General features: G+C 48.0%; 2 protein-coding genes across 9 annotated transcripts in view; both read right to left on the bottom strand.

Moving 5' to 3' along the window:
- Positions 1-8,778, bottom strand: part of RNF130 (ring finger protein 130) — a 55,797-nt gene extending 47,019 nt beyond the window's left edge. For 3 of the 6 annotated variants that reach the window (XM_064388215.1, XM_064388214.1, XM_064388216.1), the window contains exon 1: positions 7,836-8,776. In XM_064388215.1, coding sequence (XP_064244285.1) covers positions 7,836-8,103 — 268 coding nt within the window. In that variant the 5' untranslated portion in view covers positions 8,104-8,776. Of the gene's footprint in view, positions 1-1,142; positions 1,303-7,835 lie in introns of those variants that run through there. The other 3 variants (XM_064388219.1, XM_064388220.1, XM_064388217.1) reach the window with 3 other exon arrangements.
- A 4,364-nt stretch (positions 8,779-13,142) lies between these two features.
- Positions 13,143-21,655, bottom strand: part of FLT4 (fms related receptor tyrosine kinase 4) — a 57,424-nt gene continuing 48,911 nt past the window's right edge. For 2 of the 3 annotated variants that reach the window (XM_064387744.1, XM_064387746.1), the window contains exons 26-30: positions 21,087-21,192; positions 20,008-20,147; positions 19,294-19,414; positions 18,438-18,523; positions 13,143-17,088 (exon numbers count right to left, since the gene is read on the bottom strand). In XM_064387744.1, the coding sequence (XP_064243814.1) occupies positions 16,869-17,088; positions 18,438-18,523; positions 19,294-19,414; positions 20,008-20,147; positions 21,087-21,192 (673 nt within the window). In that variant the 3' untranslated portion in view covers positions 13,143-16,868. The remainder of the gene's footprint in view (positions 17,089-18,437; positions 18,524-19,293; positions 19,415-20,007; positions 20,148-21,086; positions 21,193-21,655) is intronic. The other variant, XM_064387745.1, reaches the window with a different exon arrangement.

Raw genomic sequence — 21,655 nt, 5'->3', positions numbered from 1 at the left:
GCTACAATTCCACAGAATCCCCTCAAACAGCCAAAAATAACTCTGAAAGTAGACACTCTGGCCAACATAAATTCACCTAAAATATATGAGATTATTAAAAACAGTAATCCTACAGATTATTCTGAAAGTAGACACTCTGGCCAACATAAATTCACCTAAAATATATGAGATTATTAAAAACAGTAATCCTACAGATTATTTACTGTTTCCTTCAGTACAATTATGATCAAAACTAAAATATGAAGTGAAAACAAAAATGGCCACAAGAAGAAGGCAATGGCTTATTACAGTGAAAAACCACAAAAGTAACAAAGAGCACCTTGAATGAGGAAGAAGCATTCTCCAAATTCATGCAGGCACCTTGAAATTTGTATGCTTGAAAATTTTTAGCTTAAAAAGCAACAGAGAAAGCAGTAAGAGATAACAGAAACTGCATTGGTGGGAAAAGTAGTACAAAATTTTCTACCACAGTAGAGATCAAAGTCTCTCAGCTGTGGACAGAACTATGAAATGTTACTGGATAAAGCAAAAGAATTAGGAAACAAGATATTAAGAGATTAAAGCTTTCCAGATATAGACCAACCAACACCACTCAAATGCTTACAGCGTGTTATTCCTGATGAGGTGTATTGAGTATATCCTGATGAAAATTTAACAGCTGACAACATTAGCTCAGTAGTATTTAGGTAATACAAAAACATTGAGGAAAATCTGGTTGGTTTAGGTAAACCTGAACTGTCTGCAAATCACTTGAGATTTAACAAAAAGTCACAACCCACTTTTCTTTGCATTAGCATTCTATTACACCACACAAATGTTAAGTAATCTTTTCACTTTTAACTAAATAAAATTCAGAAACAATAGTGAAAAATGTGGGGTGTTCTGCTTGTTTTTTCAATAGACTGAAGATATTCTGAAAAGTGTGGAAGTCTTAAAATAACAGTCCCTCTTCTAGAATAGTGAGATGGTTACAATGAAACCTCTGTACAGCTCAGGTGCCAGGGGTATCAGTGGGCACTGAAGGGGACACCCGTGAACAGGGTCAGCCAGAATCACCTCTGACACTCTCCACTACCCTGCCATCTATGATCTCCTATCCAAAGTTCAACTAGAATCAACAACACACGGGTTGCAAGCATTACCTGGATGATCACAGAATTGCTTGGGTTGGAAAAGACCTCTAAGATCATTGAGTCCAACCAGTAATCTGGCACGGCTGTGTTCACCACTGAACCACGTTCCCGAGTGCCACATCCACAAGTCTTTTAAATCCCTCCAGGCATGGTGACTCCACCACTGCCCTGGGCACTCTGGTTCAGCGCTTGACAATCCTTTTAGTGATGAAATTTTTCCTAATATTGAATCTAACTCCCTCCAGGCACAGCTTGAAGCACTTTCCTCTCACTGTGCCACTTGCTACACCTGGGAGAAGAGGCTGAACACCACCTGGCTCCATCCTCCTGTCAGGGAGCTTTAGACAGCAAGAAGATCCTCCCCAAGCCTCCTTTTCTGCTTCTCCCTCAGCCTCTCCTCATCAGACCTGTGCTTCAGCCCCTTCCCCAGCTCCTTTGTCCTTCTCTGGACATGTTCCACTATCTCAATGTCCTTCTCGTAGTGAGAGGCCCAAAACTGATGTTACTTGCAAGAATGAAAAGCAACTTCCTATTAAATTTTTCTAAAACAAATCACTTGCACAGAGAAAGATATGATCAGAAGCCACTCATGGAAGTTCAGAAGATATAAGCATATAGAAAGCCATTTAAGTAAGTTTCCCTAGAGGTGTACTACTCTTCTGGCTTATTTGAAATATAAGCTATTTACCCTGCCTGTCTCTGTGTTTTTATCTATGCATCATGTGTTGGCAAAAACCCCAATTTTCTGGTTTAGAAGGTTTAGAAGTGGCAGCCTGCTGGGCTAAAGAGCGATGCACAATGTTGTTGTAAATATCTCCCTTCCTACCCTCAGTCCTAACACCACAGAAGAGCCTCTTTACAGACGAATCAGCTGTGATCTAAGTACCTACCATTAGGCTCATGTTTGTTTTCTGCTTTAGGAGAGCTTCAGTTTCCTTTTGCAGAATACACAGGGCTGCTCAATTTGTGTAACTCTTTCTCTTTGAGCATTTTTTATAATTCAAGACCCCTTTCTGCTATAGAACTAAGGTTTGTGACAGCATTTTAGGGATTCATGGAGAAAAAATAGTTAATAATACAACAGATCCAACCAAGGCTCCACAGCTACTGAAGAAGTAGTGGCAAGCTCACATCAGCACAGCAACAGTACCTTCCTTCTCTTCTTTTCCAATTGCTTGACCATGTTTTAGCCTTCTCCCTACAAGAAGAGGAGCCATTTTGTGGAGCAAAAATGAAACAAAAAGGGCAGCTCCCAGCAGCTTTGTCACAAGTGCACACCTGTCTGAATGCAGACTGTCCCCTACTTCAGAACTGTGCCTGGGTTTGCTCTTTCTCACACGGTGTTCCTGCTGCTCTTGCCACCCTTCAGCCAAGGTTGCTGCACTGGCTGTTATCAGACTTTGTTCTCTAGGCATTAACCATTTTATTCTATGCAGGGCTTTTTTATCTTTTTTTCTCTCTAAAGGTCAGATATCTTGCTATTGATTTCATCTTAGCTAATACTGTACTCTGTAAATCCAGCACCAGTTGCCAGAGCTGGTCTGTCTCAGCTACACATACAGAAATAATTTTGAAGTCTGACCTTCAATCACTGTAATACAATAGCTGGAGAGACACCACTAGTATTTGAGGGACAGCAGATCAAGAGGTTTGTTGGTAAAGAAACCACAGAGGAACACAGGAAGGTGCAGTGCCATGCATGCTGCACCCCAAAGCATTCCCTCCCTACAGCTCTGCTGCCCAGGTAGGTGCTGTGCAGAACACCTGACTGGTAAAACAAGACAGCTTTGTGCAACACATTCATTATAATCCTGTGATGAAATCTCCAGAAAAGAAATTCAGCTGGGAAATTCACAGAGGCAACTCAGCATTGCTGATGGATTATTTCAAGGAATTGGAATATTTTCTACCCCATTAGGGCTTAATACATGCAATGGACATATTTTCTTTCCATTACTACTGGTGCTACTATCAATACAGCCCTTATTCATGCCAGTCATAACTTCTGTTTCATAAGGTGGTGCCAATGAATCAATGAGTTATGTACAGCAACATTTTCTTTTCAACAGCTCTTTCAGGTAATTGCTTTGACTAAAGCTGGCTTTAGCATGAAAAGAAACTCTTTGAACAAGAGGTAATCTGGTTTCAGGGAGGAAGTTAAACAAAAGAAAATCATTGAAGCTTAGAAGAGTCCTATAATAGTTCAGATTTAATCTTGTTAGCTCAGTAAGTATTCTACAATTATGGCTATATACTCCAATATATAACCTCCACTTCTGCTATCAATTAATGACTACCAATTAAACTGAATACAAAGATCAATGATGAAGGACAAAAGCATGGCACAATATCCTTCTTCCCCTACTCTACTGATATATTTGCTTGTTGCATTTTTTAAGCCTTTCTGGTGTGGATTCTGGGCCAGGATTTCTGTCTGAATGCTGCCTAAAGCTCTGCAGTTACCAGGAAACTGGCATTTCAAACCTTCTGCAGCTAAAACTTGTTCACACAACATGTTTATGAAGTGCCAGATGCTACAGAATGCTGTAGTTACAGCACTATGCAGAAGATATACCTCCTTCCTAACACTGAGCCAATATTGTTTCTTCCACACTTTCACCTTTTTCTAACATATGTTTTTCCTCACATTCTCAGTCTCCTTGCCAAGCCCCAATCCTTAGATCCCTTTGGGAGAGCTCTCCTTTCTGTGAGCTCTTTCTCCAAAGCAGCTTTTTTACAACCACCACCTCCCTACAAGTCCTTTAGATTCCATCCCTTTCCACTCCTCACCTGCTCATTCCTGACCTACTGGCTTAGTGATTTTTAACATTTCAACTTTGACTGTGCTGCTATTTCTCTTCCTGTCAGCTCCAATGCCAGTCCTGGTCATCCTGCCTGCTTCCCAAGCCAGCCAAGGTGCACAAAACTTTAGCTCCCAGCAAGGGGATTCTCCAGAGCACACAAGACTGAATTTCCAGTCCTCACACTGAAAACCAAAAGCAATAACCCAGATTCAACAGCCCCACAGAGTCCTTTTCCCCATGGAGAATGTTTTTGAGGGAACTAAGCCACAAAGCACTGCAGTTTCTACCAAGAACCATTAAGGTGAATATTCAGTAGCTTCTAGCTTGGTTTGCCATGGCAAGGGGAATATGCCTGACACCTAAAGGTCTGCACCACAAGTGGTGTCAGGCACCCAACACCAAAGAGCAAAAGCACAGTCACTGGAGTGGCACAGGGCTCAACACTTGCAGGGTGCATGTACAGACATCCAGGAGCACCACGCAGCTGCTGGGAGAGGACTGGCCTGAAATTACCTGGAGATGTTCAAGGCCAGTTGGATGAAGCTTTGACCAACCTGGTCTAGGAGGGTGACCCTTCCCAAGGCAGGGGGCTTGGAACTAGACAATCTTTAAGGTCCTTTCCAACCCAAACCACTCTATGATCTGTGAAAATGTCTGGTTGCACAAAGTCACAAATAACAGAGTAAGGGACTGAAGTATTCTGGAACCTCAATGAAGGAATACTATAAAACTGAACTAAACTATCAGAAAATCTGCATCAGGCTGTGAAGACTTATTTCACTTTTATCCTTCCATGTACAAGAAGAAGACCTTTTTTTTTTTTGAATCTGCAAGCAATTATGTCCAGAAGTGGTTTAAAACACTTTAAAACACTCTTCTAATAAGAAATTAAGTCATGGCAAGAGATTAACAAGTTAGAGGAGGTAAGAAAAGCAACTCAAAGTAGAAGAACGGAAGCGAGATTAATAAAGAAACCATGCTGCTATCGTGCATTTAATGTGCGTGGAAAAATATGCCCACACAGCTGCTGAATGTACAGCCAGCAGCCAACTGTGACCAGGAGCTCGCTGGAGCTGCACTTTCACAAGTCACATTCACAGGCGGTCATGCCAGTTACTGCCACCCCACTCCCAGGGGAACACTGCCTTTGAAAGCCCCTATCAGTTTCATACAAGCTCTATAAAAAGAACACAGAAAGGGTTTTAATACATGTATTAACATGACATGGTTGAATTCCATTAAAGAAATCCTGCTAAAGAAACAGGAGAAGTGATCGACTATCATGCTGCACTGGGATTTAAAGGGTGGGTGACCACATGGAGCTGGCATCTTCAAAAAGCAGAACATAAAATATTAGGCATATTCAAGAATAGAAGTCAAAAGCATCACAGAACACTTAAAATTACAAATTGTGTGTGGTCAGCAGCAGATCATAGGCCCTGAATCTGGAATTAGTGAACTCATTTATCTCCCTGCAGGCAATGAGTAAGGGATGTGATAAGATGCCCCATTCCTGGAACTGTTCAAGGCCAGGCTGATCAGGGCTTTGGGCAGCCTGGTCTGGTGGAAATCACCCCTGCCCATGGCAGGGGGATTGGAACTTTATCATCTTCAAAGTCCCTTCCAAACCAAACCATTCTGTGATTCTTCACAGAGCATGCAAAAATGTGAAATTAAGGACACTTCAGCTCTAAAACAGTCCATGCCATCAAGGTGCTAACAGATCACCCACATTTGTGAACATTTCAAAGACAGCCCATAAATGGGTGAATGTTTGACATCACAGCAGTTTCAAATTCAAGGAATCATCAAATAAAGTTGCTAACAATTGCAGAATCCTTTTCTTCTGAGGATACATGAAAACTGGGGTACAGCATTTACTGCTCTAAGAGCAGTGGCTGGCAGCTACTCATGTTTAGAGCTATTAGAAAAAAATATGCAAGAGAGTTCACCAACAATATTAACAGGCTGATTAAAAAAACATGAAGGCAATTACTTTCAGTAAGACTGCATCATTTTTAATCAAATCTGAATATAAAAAAGCAGATGTTCAAGAACAGCTTAACTAAAAGCATAAATATTCCAATATTTCTTACTACATGAAACATTTTAAAACCACAGGCACATCAGCAAAATTCAAATAAAATGTAAGTATATAACAATCTACACAGAACAATTCAGAGTCTCTAAGAATAAGGAAAACAACTACTCTTGTGCTTGCTTTAACTGAATTTCCCCCAAAATTGGTAACAAAGTTTTAACAATTGCACTATGTCAAACCATGTCAGGTCTGACATTTTCACACTTCCTGCAGTGCTTTCTCAAGAAAGTTATTCATCACAGTACTTAGCAGCAGATATAAAAATACTGTTTATAGACTATTCATAATTTTATTTAGCTCTGAGAATTATCAGCTGCCTGTGAAAATGCTGTCAAAGCCTCCCTCAGTGTTTAAATTGCACCTTAGTGAAGGCATATCAAAAGAAAGCAGAAAAAGTTACAGAGGCAGATTAAAAGGAATTAGTATCAAAAGTTTTTCCTGACAAATAAAGCAGCTCAAAAAAATATAGTGCTTTGATATCTTGCATGTATTTAAAAGGCAGTAGTTTAAAACCTGTTAAAATACTACTTGCAGTAACAGTGTTTACATGCCTAAAACTTTCAGGACGGAGTCCTGATTTCAAGGGGGTTGTGTGGTGATGTGAGGAGTATCAGGAAGCAGAAGAATGACTGCAACATATTTAATGTTAGCTGAGAGACAGGATTTGAAGTACAAATAAAAATCATTTTACAGCAGACTTCCTCAACAATTTCTGCTCCCTCATCCTTCCACCCCAAAATCGACCCTATTAATATATTCTAGTTATATTTTGCAGAGCTCCATTGAGACTGGCAAGCACCTGCTGATGCACAGCCTGATCCAACCAGACCAGAAGCTTACAGAGGCTGCCTAGCACAATGAATTTGTTCTGAAAAAGTATCAAAGTATTTTCCTGATCTTAAGATTTGGCAAATTCTCTAAAGCTTCTAATAATACAGTAGTTTTGTGCTATCAGTTCTTCTAAAACACTCTTAGTATTCACCACTTAGACTCTAGTTTTAACTGACTACAATATTTCACAGAATACATTATTCAGATGTTTACTGTCCAGGAGGCAGGTTGGGACCACTGTATTCCATCAAGTGGTCCATTTCTTAAAGATGGCAGTTTAGATAATGTCAAGAATGGTTTTGGAAAGAAGATACTGTTAAAACTACATCACTATTACTGAATATACCAGTTTTGCTTCAGGCAAAAATCATGACAATACTCTCAGCTGTTCCAATTAGTGTTCTCTATAAACCCCAACATTTATCAAAAGAACTGATGGACAACCGCTTCGCTTAATTAAAAGAAAGCTGATTTGGACATTCTATCCAGTGTTCAGTACTGCAAGCAAGCACATTGTGAGCTGGCTCTAGGAGCAACAGCTTGGTAGCTTCAGTCCTTCCAAATCTTGATGGGCACCTTAAACAGTGTTTTTAAGAACTGCACACTGAGCAACTGTGACTTCACACAGCTGCCACAGCTATCCAGATGCAGAGCGAGATGGCTATGCAGCTGTTCTGGGATTCAAGGCGATGCTGTAACCAAAGACTGTCAACTACCGCTACCCTCTCTGTAGTTAGCTAAGGAATAACACCTTCACCGCTCAATACACCCAATCTACTGGGATCCATGCTGGAAAGCACTTTATGCTTTGCTGAGCTGTTATTCAAGCCAACACTCTCAGATCACGGATTTATTTTATTTCCCTCTGGGCAAGTTCTTCCTCCTCGTTTGTCAAGAGCTCTCTAGGAAAGCCTGCCCAGCCCAGGCAAGGACCAACCACCCGGCAGCGAGCGAGGGAAGCGTTACCTCCGTTGATAGGGACGGGAGCCACCAGCAGCCCCTTGACCTCCACCTTCGGGGAGTCCTGCCCGTAGCGGCCGCGGTCGATGCGCAGCAGCGTGGGGCCGCCGCGCTCGGGGCTCAGCACGGTCACGTTGATCAGCGCGGTGTAGTACGCCTGGCTGGCGTTGTCGGCGCCGGCCGGCCGGACCCGGCCGTGCCACAGCAGCAGCGGCAGCAGCAGCAGCACGGAAGAGCCGCCGTTCCAGTGCTGGCGAGCGCACCGCCAGCTCATCTTCGACTCCAGGCGAGCCGACGGCCGTCACCGCTTGCCTCCGCCGCCTCGCCCCGGCAGCGTCGAGCCCCGCACGCCCGGGTGTGTCCTATCCCATCTGACAGCCCGGGAGCGGAGAGAGACCAAAAGCAGGCGGAGCGGGGAGGAGAGCCCGGGCTCATGCCATGGGAGGAGCCAGGGGAGTCATGGCAGGTCCCAGCCGAGTCCGATCCGCCGCCGCGGCTCCCGGGGGAGGCGGCTCGGGGGCAGCCGAGCTCCGCCGGCCCCTCAGAGAGCCGCGCTCATACCGCCCGCCCGCCGCCGCGGGGGAGCTCCGGCGGGGCGAGGCGAGGGGAGGAGGCGGGGGCGGCGCCGCGGCCCCCTCCCCGGCAGCCCCTCGCCGGCCCAGGGGAGGCTGCAGGCAGGAGCCGCCGCTGCCGCCTCAGTCGCGCCCGCGAACAGCCGCGGGGCTCGCCTCGGACTCGGCCCTCCGCGCCGCCTCGGTTCGCCTCGGGGCTCGTCGCCGCCTTAGTGCGGCAGGCGGCGCGGCTCAGTGCCCAGCCCGGCGCCCGCAGCCGGCAGCCGTCGCCTCATGCCCGGTTCGCCCCGAGGGCGCCGGGGCCCCCGCTCCGTCCCGCGGCTCCGCCACCGGCTCCGCGCCCGCGCCTCGACTGCAGCTCCGCGCTCTGCGCAGGCGCCGCACGCCCCGCCCCGCGCCACGAGGGCGAGAGGCGGAGCTTGGGCATCGACCACGCCCTCGGGAGGCGGGGCCCGCATGGAGGGCGGGGTCATTGTGTATGATGTCATTGTGGGCGGGGCCAGGCGGCGGTGGGAGCTGGGCGTGGGGGGGGCTGCAGTGACACCCGAGGGGTGCAGTGACAGATGGGGGGGTGCAGTGACACCTGAGGGGTGCAGTGACACATGGGGGGCTGCAGTGACACCCGAGGGGTGCAGTGACACATGGGGGCTGCAGTGACACGTGGGGGGTGCAGTAACACATGGGGGGGTGCAGTGACACCGGGGGGGCTGCAGTGACACCCGAGGGGTGCAGTGACACCGGCGGGGGGCTGCAGTGACACCGGGGGGGCTGCAGTGACACCCGAGGGGTGCAGTGACACATGGGGGGTGCAGTAACACATGGGGGGGTGCAGTGACACCGGGGGGGTGCAGTGACACCTGAGGGGTGCAGTGACACCTGGGGGGGTGCAGTGACACCTGAGGGGTGCAGTGACACCGGGGGGGCTGCAGTGACACCGGGGGGGCTGCAGTGACACCCGAGGGGTGCAGTGACACATGGGGGGCTGCAGTGACACCGGGGGGGCTGCAGTGACACCCGAGGGGTGCAGTGACACATGGGGGGCTGCAGTGACACCGGGGGGGGCTGCAGTGACACTGGGGGGGCTGCAGTGACACCCAGGGGAGGTTGCAGTGACACTGGGGGGGCTGCAGTGACACCCAGGGGAGGTTGCAGTGACACCCGGGGGGGGCTGCAGTGACACATGGGGGGTGCAGTGACACATGGGGGGTGCAGTGACACCAGTAGGAATGGATGACAGCGTCACAGAACCACCGGCTGGAAAAGAGCTCATGGAGCCCACCCTGTGACCAAACGCCACCATGCCCACTGGGCCATGGCACTGAGTGCCACGTGCAGTCTTCCCTTGAACATCTCCAGGGACAGTGACTCCACCACCTCCTGGGGCAGTCCGTTCCCATACCTAACCACCTTTCTGTGAAGAAAGTCTTCCTAATGTCCAACCCAAACCTTCCCTGGGGCAGCTTAAGATGTTGGGGCACATGCACATACAGGCTCCCGTGGCTCCTCAGCACCTTTTCAGAAAAATATTTCCAGTTCAGGAGTGCTGATCGCCAAAAATACACAAAGAAAGAGTTTTAAAGCATATCAGAAATAGGGGTGAAAGAGCTGTGTGTGTGAAAACCAGGTGGGATGTGTTCAGTCTGCCCAGGTAGAACTGAATGGGATTTTGGGGCAGGAAAAGCACAGCCTCTGTGTCAGGTTTCGGTCATTCCTACCCTATTTGGCATTGCTTGCTTCTGATGTACTAAAATGGGAAATTGTACAAACACTCAAATATTGTTAATAAATATTAGTCCCCAGAAACACTGTAAAATAGGGTTTGATGAATGATCAACTAACATAGTTTTAAGGATTTCAGCCTCTTGCGAGATGTAACAAAATAGTGTAATGGCCTCCATGGATTTTGAAAGACAAACTAACTGAAAATTAGCTACAGCAAAAGAGAACAATTACTGCAGGACTGTGAGTTAGGATATTTCCTAAGTTTCTGAAAAAATGGCTGTGGAGCTGTTCTTTTGAGATATGGTCTCCTTGGTGACTTCCCCAGCTGCATGGGAAGGCCCTCAGATAAGTTTGGTGTTTAACATATGCATCTTATTAACCTCTTTTCTTCTGGGAACTTTTGTATTTTATTCATTTGTGGTGCACCTGGTCACACACACACATAAGATAACGCTTTTGAAGCACAATCTGTCTTTTTCACTGAGATACAAGTAGTTTTATCCTGCTCTTGGAGAGACCTGTTCAATTTCCAAGGAAAGCAGCATGCTGCAAACCTGCATCTCGGAGCAGAATGGATGTGTGGGCTCTGCTAAAGGCATGTGTGGCTCTGTAAAATCCTCTGAGAAGCTCTTTCTGCAGAGCTCTGTAGGAATGTCAATACAATCCAGGAAATTATTCTGAAGCAGCAACTGAATGTTCTGCTTACATTTTTTTTTAAATTTAATTTTGCCCTTCTTGGTACATGCTGGGTGAGGAACCACATGCTATTGACTGTCTCCTCATTTCACCCAAACTTTCACCCCAGCCAGAGGGCGAGAGCTGTGGCTGACACACTGCAGTGTGCAGAACATGCTTTGGAGCTGTTCTTGCTTTGATTTCTCAGCACTAAGAGCTCTGCATCATTCTGATGCAAACTCATGTGCTTTATTGCTGAAATGTCCTCAGAAGGGGCGAAGAAGTCCCGGGAGCCTGAGGACTTTTTGCTATCACTGTGCTGACCTTGAGGGAAGGATCTCAAAGCACTTTTGAAAAGCATTGAGGAAGTATTCACTGGCCATGTTAGAAGCAAAACGAGGAGCCCGGCCAGAGCATCCGCAATTCTTTGCTAACCACATGAAATGGCTGGTTTTTATTTTGCCCCGTCTGGTTTCCTGTGGGCTGTGCTTCTGACGGAGAGAGGTGCTGCAATGCCTGTGTGAGGGCTGCCCTTGGTTCCATGCCCATTCTCATGCCCATCCCCATCTCCATGCCCATCCCCATTCCCATTCCCATCCCCATGCCCAACCCCAACTCCATGCATATGTCCATGCCCATGCCCATCCCCATCCCATGCCCATCCCCATCCCTATACCCATCCCCATCCCCATCTCATCCCATCCCCATGCCCATCCCCAACTCCATGCCCTTGCCCATGCCCATCCCCAACTCTATGCCCGTGCCCATCCTTATCCCCATCCCCATCCTTATCCCCATCCCCATCCCCATCCCCATCCCTGCTCACACGGTTGGGAGGCTGTTCCTCACTTGCCTCCCAGCCTGTCCCATGGATGGGTTGGAAAGAAGGCGAGGAGCAGCCAAGGGGGACAGCTCATGGCCCCAGAAGAGGAGCAGCCAAGCACTGCTCCAGGATGCACCAAAATAGGATATTTCATCAGTAAAACAGCTTCAATCTCCTCATTGCCCAGATGGGCAGGCTCCTGAATGGGGAAAGAAAAATTAAAAGGTCCTTTTGGATGCTTTCACACCATGGTGGAGCTGGACGAAGGGATGACGATGGAGAGGAGCGGAGATGTCCCCCTTCTGTCCCCTCAGCTGTGTCTCTGCCCCTGACGGCTCCTCAGGGGACATTATTTTAGTGAGACAAACGGTGCCGATGCCTCCACAGCTGTGCCGTGGGGTAACGCGGGAGTTGTGCCTGTGGGTTCCTTGAACTCCTGGTGGGGTTGTTTTTGGTTTTTTTTTTTTTTTGTTTTTTTTTTTTTTTTTTAAATTTTTTAAATTTTAGGGTGAATGAATCCACTCGTGTCCCGTTTCACAGCGAACACCTCGTTCAGCCGCGGTGCCCCGGCCTCTCTGCCGCCCTCGGCTCGGCTGTCACACAGCCCCACACGCGCCGCCATCTTCCCGGGGCCCGCGGCCGCCGGGGGCAGCGCGCCACCTGCGGGCCGCCAGGGGCTGGCGCGGGGCGGGGGCCGGCGCCGTGAGGAGACGGGACTGGGAGGGAATTTGTGCCATGATGACAAGGGGGTCCGGTCCGGGGATCGGTGCCATGAGGAGGAGGGACTGGGAGGGAATTTGTGCCATGATGACAAGGGGGTCCGGCCCGGGGATCAGTGCCGTGAGGAGAAGGGACTGGGAGGGAATTTGTGCCATGATGACAAGGGGGTCCGGCCCGGGGATCAGTGCCGTGAGGAGAAGGGACTGGGAGGGAATTGGTGCCATGATGACAAGGGGGTCCGGTCCCGAGGTCGGTGCCGTGAGTAGAACCGACTGAGGCGGGGTTGGTGCCATTAGAAGGAGAGGGGTCCGGGGGGGTTGATGCACTGGGAAGAGTGGTCTGTGGGGGTTTGGTACCATGAGGAGAAGGGGAGTCCGCGCTGTTTGTTGCCTTGAGAAAGGGTGTCCGGGACTGGTTTGATTCCCTGAGGAGAAGGGGGTCCGGGGCTCTCTGGGTCCCCTGGCATGGTGAATGAGGACAGGAAGGCTGGGGACCTCCAGGGCTGAGACCCCCAGGGCCAAGGTGCCAGGAAAGGGTGGTGGGTCCCGGGCACAGGGCTGGGGCGGTGTTTGCTGCTGCCAGCGAGCTTCACCAAAGAGAATCTGACTTCACCATGAGAAAAGACAGACTTTCATCCTGGATGGAAACACCCCAAGATCCATTCAGCTGTTTCCAAGAAGACGTGGGGGGAAATGCAAACGGACACAAAAGTAAAAATAATAAACCCAGAATGTGCTGATGGCTTGGGCCAGGGCTGGGCTGCCTCAGGGGCAGACATGGCCCCAGGAACCAGAGAGTGGCTGCCAGTTATGACTTTATTCATGTTCACATTTAGATATTACAACAAAACTCTTAATGACAAAGGATAACAAGTACTATAGGAGAAGAGGAAAGGAAGCAGTGTTCTAAGTGGTTTGATATATAACCGTGAACTTCCAGAGACAGGACTCAATGTGAGTTACAATCACTCACATAACATTCACTGGTAGGAAAACTCACGTGCAAATACCCACGCACTCACCCACAGCACACTCACACACACACAGATCATGCTTTGTACTCACACATAACCCCTGTTTTAGCCTACTTGCTTCAAAGGCAGCCCACTGAAACATTGAATGCTGCTAGAGCAACAACAGGTACCAGGTTAAAATATTGCAATATAAATGTAGTGTTACTTGATACACAGGTTTTTCTTCAGAGACACGTGTATTTGCAAGTAGGGGACCCAACACTGTTTTCAGGAGGGAGGAATGTCCTCTCAATACCAACACTTTGTAAAGAAAAGTGAGATTGAGCACAGAGTGGAAGCAGCCATTTTAGAGGAAGGTGATGATGATAAATAGCTTAGCTTCAATGCTGAGTTCCAAGCCCAAACAAAACAAAACAGAGAGTGCATTTTGAACAGAACAGGCACAAATATCGAAACCTGGGTTTTAAACATTGAAATACTCCCTTGGTACTGTGGAAAGATAGACAACACTTCCTTCTCACATCTTAAAACCAAAACAGACCAGCTTCACTTCATGCTTATTTGGAGACTGTAAAAATAAAAAGCCAGAAATAATTCAAGAGAATGGGAAGGGTTATCAGGTTTGCACATCTAATTTTAGTATACCTTTAGAGAGCAAAAGTGCAATTGTCTCAACAGCTCTTCAATATCCCACTCTACAGCTGTCCTTCATCAGCAGGAGTGTCTGAAGAGGAGCCAGATTTGCTCCTATCAGGCTGCATTGTTCATGCAATACTGTTGATACAGACACAATAGGATCTGATTCCAACTCCCATGTAGATCGTGCAAGAGAGACAAAATAAACTTCTGTGGAGTTGAATGGTTAAAAATCAGATGACACAGAAGTGCTTCTCCCAGGTGACACAGGGGATCATTAACAATGGTTTTAATAATATAACCCTTCTCCACAAGGATGCTTGTGAGCAATTTACAGCTAAACCTAGAGAAAAAGTGCAGCTGTACTGGCTGGATGTCCATGCTGACACCCAGCCTGGGCACCAAGTTTCCCCTGTGCCCTTTCTGCTGAGGAATTCTGCCATGCCCAGCAAATGTCATGCTCTGCTGGCACATACCTATCCCCTACATATGGACAGGGAATAACAGCTACTTTGAAATTCTGTTTTTTAACTATTATACTGTTCTTGGGCTCTCTCTCAGATGGAGCTGTTTCCAGGTAAAGAACTCTTCATGGAGTACTGGAAACAAGAGAGTCTGGGTCCTGTGGATGAACATCACCCAGTGAGCAGCCTGAATTTAGCTCAGCTGGTCACCTTCTACCCCTGTCAATGCCAGTCAGGGGCAGCACGAGTCACATGCAGCCTTCCTTCTGCCAAGGGAACCACCAGTTCCAAAAGCAGGGCAAGATGAGGGCAGGAGAATTTGATCTGGCCTACACCCTGTTGGCTGTCCTACTTCCTTGTCCTGGCTCTCCAGCAGCTCCTGCCAGAGGATTCTTACTGAGTAGTAACAATTACTTAAAGATGCTTAAATTCCTGGCAGCTTCAGGGGACACCAGTAGAAGTCAGGGAATTCATTGTCATATGTAGTTTCCAATTCCACATCCTGAGGAGTTTGGCTCAAGCTGGTCTGGTTTTGTGCCTCTTTTTTGCCATGGAAATTGCAGCTATGTCATCCTTCTGACACAAAAAGGGAGTGGAACATTGAACAAGCTGCACAGGCTTAGAGAACCTGAATGACAGGCATGCTTTTCCCATGTGCTAAATAAATCTCCCCATTACACTTGTGTGGAGAGCTATAATTAAGACTTGGCACCATCATCCATAAGGACTCACAGGCTTACGTCGGGAAACGCGTAAAACCCTCTGCTGGAAAAGAAATACAGTTTGGGAAAGCTGTACATCTGACAGGAAACACAGTTTTACAAGTCCAAACCCTTGGCTCTGTGACAGAGGCGTGGCCCACAAGCAGTAATTCCCTGGTGCTGAGATGCCCTGGTGCACAGAGCTCTGCCAGCCACGGGCATGTGGGAGAAGAGATGATGACAAGCTGTTCAAACGAGCCTTTTCACCCAGACTCCTGAGGAGGTGATGTAACCGTGCTCTGGGGCTGAGCTCTTGGATTGGGAGCAGGATGGAAAGAAGTAGGTGGGAAGTGGTGAGGCAGCAGTACAGAAATCTATAGAGAAGGGCTGTGGAGGTTTCCCAGAGCTCTGGATACATGTGGTATCTCTTAGAAATAGAAGACCAAAGTGAGGAGATGGTTCCTCAGCAAATAACTATTTCTTAATCCTCTGGAGTCAGGCATGCTCTGATGGAAGCTCTGCAAAAGAAACTGGAGAGGAGCCCGCTGGGCAGAGAGTGCCTCCTTTGCGTCAGGGAACTCGGGAGACAGGAAAAGTCATGGTGCAAACTGTCCATCCAGGAGAATCAGGGCTTGAACCCTGGCAAGATGCTGGGCTCCATGTTCAGTGATGTCAACACCTAAGGGGATGTAACCCAGAGCACCTTATTGCTGGAGCACTGTTCCTTCCATTGTTTCCAAAATGCTTTGCAGCAGCTTGAAAATAAACATTTCACTCCCTGCCCTTTTTGAACTTTTTCCTCCCAGCAAATTCTATGTTTAGAAGCCAGCTCAAATTAACCTAGCTTTGCTTTAATTTCTCACTTGAGCTACAAATGATCTCAGCACCATTCTGGGAGAAGGGGAAGGCAAGAGCAGCAGACCTGTGAGTAACCTGCTCCCAGCAGAGATCATAAAGGAACATGTTTTGCACACAGCCTGCAAAAAAATTGGTGTTTATCTCACCGGGAGCACTCTAGCCATCTGCTGATGACCTACTCAGCACTAGCTGTGTTGAGATGGCTAAAATAATCCTAGTGATAAGGCAGATTGGCAGATTTCCCCCCAGCAGATATGAGAGGGGTGTGGGTGTTGCTTGCAGAGGAGATGGAGAGGCTGACACCTACTCAGGATGAGCAGCATGCATGAACATTTACAAAGATCCCTCGGGATCTCTCTGTACACCTCTTTAAAATGTCCTGCTCTTGCTGCTAATGCCACCAGGGATTTCTTCCCTTTGATTCTGCTCCACAGCTCAGCAGCTGACATCATGATGAGGGGAGGAGGAAGCAATCCAAGGAAAAACATTCAGGCTGCACACCAGGAAGAAACTTGAGACTAAGACAGATCTATTTATATCTGACCTGAAATGGGCTTTCTGAATGGGAAGCTGATCTGAGCGGAGGCTGGATGTTAGGCAGAAGGTGCCATAGTGCTGAACACAGGCACCCACTCTCGGGCAGAATGCATCTGTCTGAGGTGCAGGAATAAAAGAAATACGAGGAATCAGTGCTGTGCTCTCTCCAGTCGCGGCACAGGGAAGCTGCAGCTGGAGGTGCTGCATGGTTCATGCTGCTGTTCCAAGGACATCGGTGTTCCCCGTCCGTTTGGGGTAGGTTCCTGGTTGGGTTTGGGCATAGGTTGAAGGAGAATCTCTGAGTGACCCTGATGACATGCCTGGAGGGCCTTGCAGTCGCCTCCAGGGCCTGGTGCCATTAGTACTGCTCGGAGAAGAAGGAAGCGTGGAGAGTGGGGGGACTGGCCCCCTCTCCAGGCGGGGTGCAGCTGCCATCCTCAGAGTGTTCCGACAGCTCCCCGTATTCACTGTTGTAAAAAGTCTGGCCTCCGACTTGGGACCCATACGACGGCCGACATCTGCCCCGCAGGTCCAACTGCTCCCCTGACACCTCCACGGTTCGACTGGGCCCTTTACTGCTGTGAGGGAGAGAGACAGAATTAACCTTGGCACTCCAAGAAAGCCTCTGTCCTGCTTAGAGGAATCCTAGCTTCAGGACATCTCATCTGCTAATGCATGCAGCAGAGACAGGGTCAGGAATGGACTTGCACCTCCATTTCAAAGCACAAAACCAGGCCTTGCTCCAAATCTAAGCACAGCCTGTTTGTTTTGTGACAAATCCACACATAACCTGGAACACTTACTTCAGCTCTCCTAGATACATTTGGGATACCTTCTACATATAGGGAAGGGTTGGGACCCCAGTCAGTAGGGAGAGACAAGAGACATTGCCTTAATTGCTTCTAGGTCTGGCAGGAATAAAAGAAATTGATACAAACCAACTGCCAGGATTGGGGAAAGGAAACAAAGGAAGAAGACGAAGATGTGGGTGGAAATCACATGTCCCATCTCAGTGCCTGCCAATACTAGGTGATTGTCAAGAAATCACAAGAGCAGGGGCAGGGACACGCTCAAGAAGAAGTTTAAGAGTAGTGTTTTCCAGGAGACGGGACATCAGGTGTAGGAGACAACAGGAACATGCCTTAGGGAAAAGAGGACAGGACAAGAAGCAGGAGACGGTTTGATACAAGAGCAGACAGGCCACAGGGCTATGGCTAAGAGAAAAGACAACGACCAGTCCAATCTGATGTTGGGAGGCAGAGGAGGTTAGGAAGAGGCTTGGGACTGGCCTTGTCTACATGTGAGGTGACATGCCTTGCTCAACACACTGTCACAGAGACAGGGTCTCAGCCTGCTCTGGCAGAGATGAGCTGTACAGGTCCTCACCCAGTTTCAAAGCCTGGATCACGGACATAACCATCCATAACATCCTCAGCTCTGAGAGTGCCAGCTCAGCCTGCCAGACTCCATGTCAGCATGTGGGGAATCCTAAGGCCTGCCCCATCCTTGCACCACCACATCAGGGCCCTGTAACCCATGGGTCAGGGCTAAGGGAGGAGGGTGGCAGCTACATAGTTTCTGCCCATCCCATCTGCCACTGCTTGAGCAAGCCCTGACACATTTCACCACAAAATGTCAATAAGCATTAACAGTCTCATTAACACCATCACTCCACTGTGCCTCATTATTTTAACAGGCACATTCTCATTGATGGGCACAGCTTATATTTTTAAACCCTAGAAAACAGCAGGCTTGTCTGTTCTTCCTGTGTTTTGCCTCTCATTAAGGAGTCCATGGACTTATCTGGCTCAGGGCCCACAGCTGAAAGTTCCAAGCAGTGCAGCCTATGGGGAGATACCAGGAGCTGCCTCCTGGTCTCACTGCATTTGGCAGCAGGGAGGCCTCAGTGGCTAGGCTTAAGGAGTACCTGAATCCACCTTCTTTTCTGTGTCGGTTTTCTATCCTCTCAAATTCCTCAGATGCCAGAACCATCCCACTGTCTGTCTGATTGTCCTGGAAGGAAGCAACAGGAGTTATCAGTAACGTCCCTGTCGACTGATCAGAGTGGGAAGGGAGGAGAAATCATTCAGGAGATGACATCCTGTGTATGTGTGATGGGGAAGAAGGGGTATGAGCACTTTACCAGCATGCTCCATAGTTTTGCTGTATCTGATTTTCTTAGGTACCTTCTTAAAAGCAGCACATAAAAAGGTAAGATTTGTATGCATAGTTCAGTGCCGGTTTTGGGGAATAAAAAAAGAGTCCTCCCTGGCTGGAAGATGTATTACCATCAAATCTGTGAGAGGTGATACTTTCCTCTGAGACTAAAGCTATGACTTCAGTTCTGCTGCTAGAGGAGATATCAGTCCCAGTACAGTTCAGAGAGACCTGGAGGGTCCCTACTGCACACTTCCATATAGATCAAGATACAGGAGCTGCAGATAAACACTCTGGGTTTACCTGGTCCTGGCAGGATTTCAGTGTGCTCAATCAGGCTCTTTTCACAGATTTGAGAGGGTGAAGAGCAGGCTCTTCTCTGAGGTCCTTTATAGTTCCCCATTTGCATATCTAACCTCCCTGTTTCCCACTAAGGCAGTGTGAACCCTGCTGGAGAGAAACCCCTGCGTGCCAGATGGAGAAATGAACGTGCATAGGACTGGATGGACCGAACAGGAATGACACACAGACTGACATAAGATAGGGGTGATCTTCCTTCCACAGTCTTAACAGTAAAGGTGTCAGAAAAGACTGTCCCCTCTCAAGTCCACTCAGATGCTACTCACCGGGTGTGCCTTGTACATTGTGTGTGTCATGGGAAACTCTTCAAATGTCTTTATCCTGGATGGACACCTGATCTGATTTCCTCCCGTCAAACAACCAGGGAACGAGACACAGTTGTAGTATCTACCAACAGAAATATACAGTGTTCAGTAAAGGCAAGAGTCAATGTCCTGAACGAACAGGACCTGAAATCAACCTCCTCACTGTGCAAAGTTTGCAGGGAGGAGGATGACCCAAATGGTGGATTTGGGGAGGGTAACGGGGTCACCTTAGACCTCTTAACCCCATGCTACTTCTGCAGTGGAGACTAGACTGAGTGAATCAGGCCCCAATAACCTCTCCATGTGGGATAAGCAGAAAATGTCATATAGATCCCAGGCATCACATTATCTTAGTTCATCAGAGAGGAGAGGCCTGGGACTATTGTTTGGGTCAGTTGGGAACAGATAGGTTCAAACTCCTTACATGATACTCTGGCAGCATAGCCAGAGGAGAAGAAGGAATGTGATAGGCTTACAAACCAGCACTTCCTCATGAGCAAAATAAAGTAATTTTGCTTTTATAAGCAAGAATCTATGGCCTAAATTTTTGGATCACACCTTATCACCTGGGATTGTCCAAACACCTGGGTTCTCCCCATATCCCTTAGGCTTCCTTACAGGTCAGGCTGCTCGCTGCCTGCTGGGCTCTCTCTGCCCTTTTCGAGGGGGATTCACCTTGCTGCTAGGCTGTGGCAGCGTATCCTCATGTCAAAGTCCTCTTCATCTGAGTTTTGCTGGGCAGAGGAAGGCACCTGGGAGAAACCATCATCTTCTGAGCTGTGAGAGTCGTTCAGCGGGATGTAATCTTTCCCTTCCTGGTAGGAAGAACAGTAAATGGCCTTACAAGAAGGGGAGGACTTTCCCACAAGAAAAGGCTCCACAGGCAGAAGCTGTCAGAGCTTCTGGGAAGGAAGATTTCTCATTTAGAAATTTTATTTCTCTACACAAAATATCTGGCTGAAGATTTCTGTGACGTTTGTGTTAAGTAGCTGTGAGTGACGCATGGAGGTGTGTGTGAGCAGGAAAACAACTGCCCATAATAATCCCATAATTCTCCAGTTTACATGGACAGAGTGCTGTGCTCCAGGGCAATGTCATTTGTGGCTTAGTCATGCCTGTGCTGGGAACCAGTGCTGAAAGGTTAAATCAAGAACGTCAGGATGAGACAATACTCAAGCATTTAGCTATCGTTTTCTGAAAGAGAACATCAAGAAAAAGTTAAAATCAGAGCTGCATGCTCATCACAGTTAAATGTCCTGGTGAGTTCCCACATGGAAGTGATTAGTAATATGTTCAAAGAAATCTGTATTACTGACTGCTGTAATGTAACAGTTGTTTGCTTCACATGGCCCTGACATTTCCATCTGAGGACAGAGTTTCAGAAACCCTGGTCAAGTCCTGGTTTTTATTATGCAGGCATGTGGGAGGCAGAAGTACCAGGGCCTTGACTCAGCTGAAGAATTTAAAATAATCATCTGGGGATTAGGATGGAAGTTACTAGAATGACGACTGAGAGGGCTTCTACCCTGCAAGGAGCAGAGTTTTATGAGGATGCAGCTAAAAGGCTGTTGCAGAAATGAGTTCTCTAACAGCTCTGGGAAATAGACCTCTGACCCAGGAATCTCTGTGTTATTGGGGGCCTACACAAATGTATTGCATTGACCATGGAGTCATCTGAGGGCACACTGAGGCAGCTGGTGATGACAGAAGAAAGAGCTGTCTGGAGCAGAGCAGGGACACAGAGAGGTTTTCACCTGCTGGACATTTTCCTGAAGAAGGTTCCCCAGTATCTCCACAAGGTCAGAGAAAGTCGGTCTCTCCTTGGGATCACCATGCCAGCAGCTCAGCATTATACGGTAGCTGCCAAGAAGAGATGCAGCTTTTACACCACAGAAATCCCCTCCTGCCCCACTCCACAGCTCCCACCCACTGGGACTGCCAGTTCCTGCACTGTGAAGGAAAGCTTGGCCCCCCCAGCACACTGGCCAAGTGGACTTACAGGCAGGGTGTTGGTTTGTTATCCACTTACTATAACAGGGAACAAGGAGCTAATTCAGACCCCTCTGATGCCCTTCAGAGCAGGAAAGCACAGTGCTCACTTACAGACTTACAGACATCCCAGCACGGGCATGCAAGGACACCTAGAGAGCCCTGATCAGAACCCATTGCCTTGCTCTCCAGGCAATGGCCTAGAGCAAAGGATGTGTTGGCTCATCCCCTGCCCTTGCTGAAGGTCTGCATCCCACAGAGGGGCTTGTTGTGCTCTCTGCTGGGATCTGGTAGGTTTCTGCCCTCCCACAGCAGCCCCTGCTCTGACCAATGC

The sequence above is a fragment of the Passer domesticus genome, chromosome 13 (assembly GCF_036417665.1).
Source record: "Passer domesticus isolate bPasDom1 chromosome 13, bPasDom1.hap1, whole genome shotgun sequence".
Taxonomy (NCBI): Eukaryota; Metazoa; Chordata; class Aves; order Passeriformes; family Passeridae; genus Passer; species Passer domesticus.
Note: the sequence above shows the minus strand (reverse complement) of the source record. Positions and strands in the feature narration are given on the sequence as shown.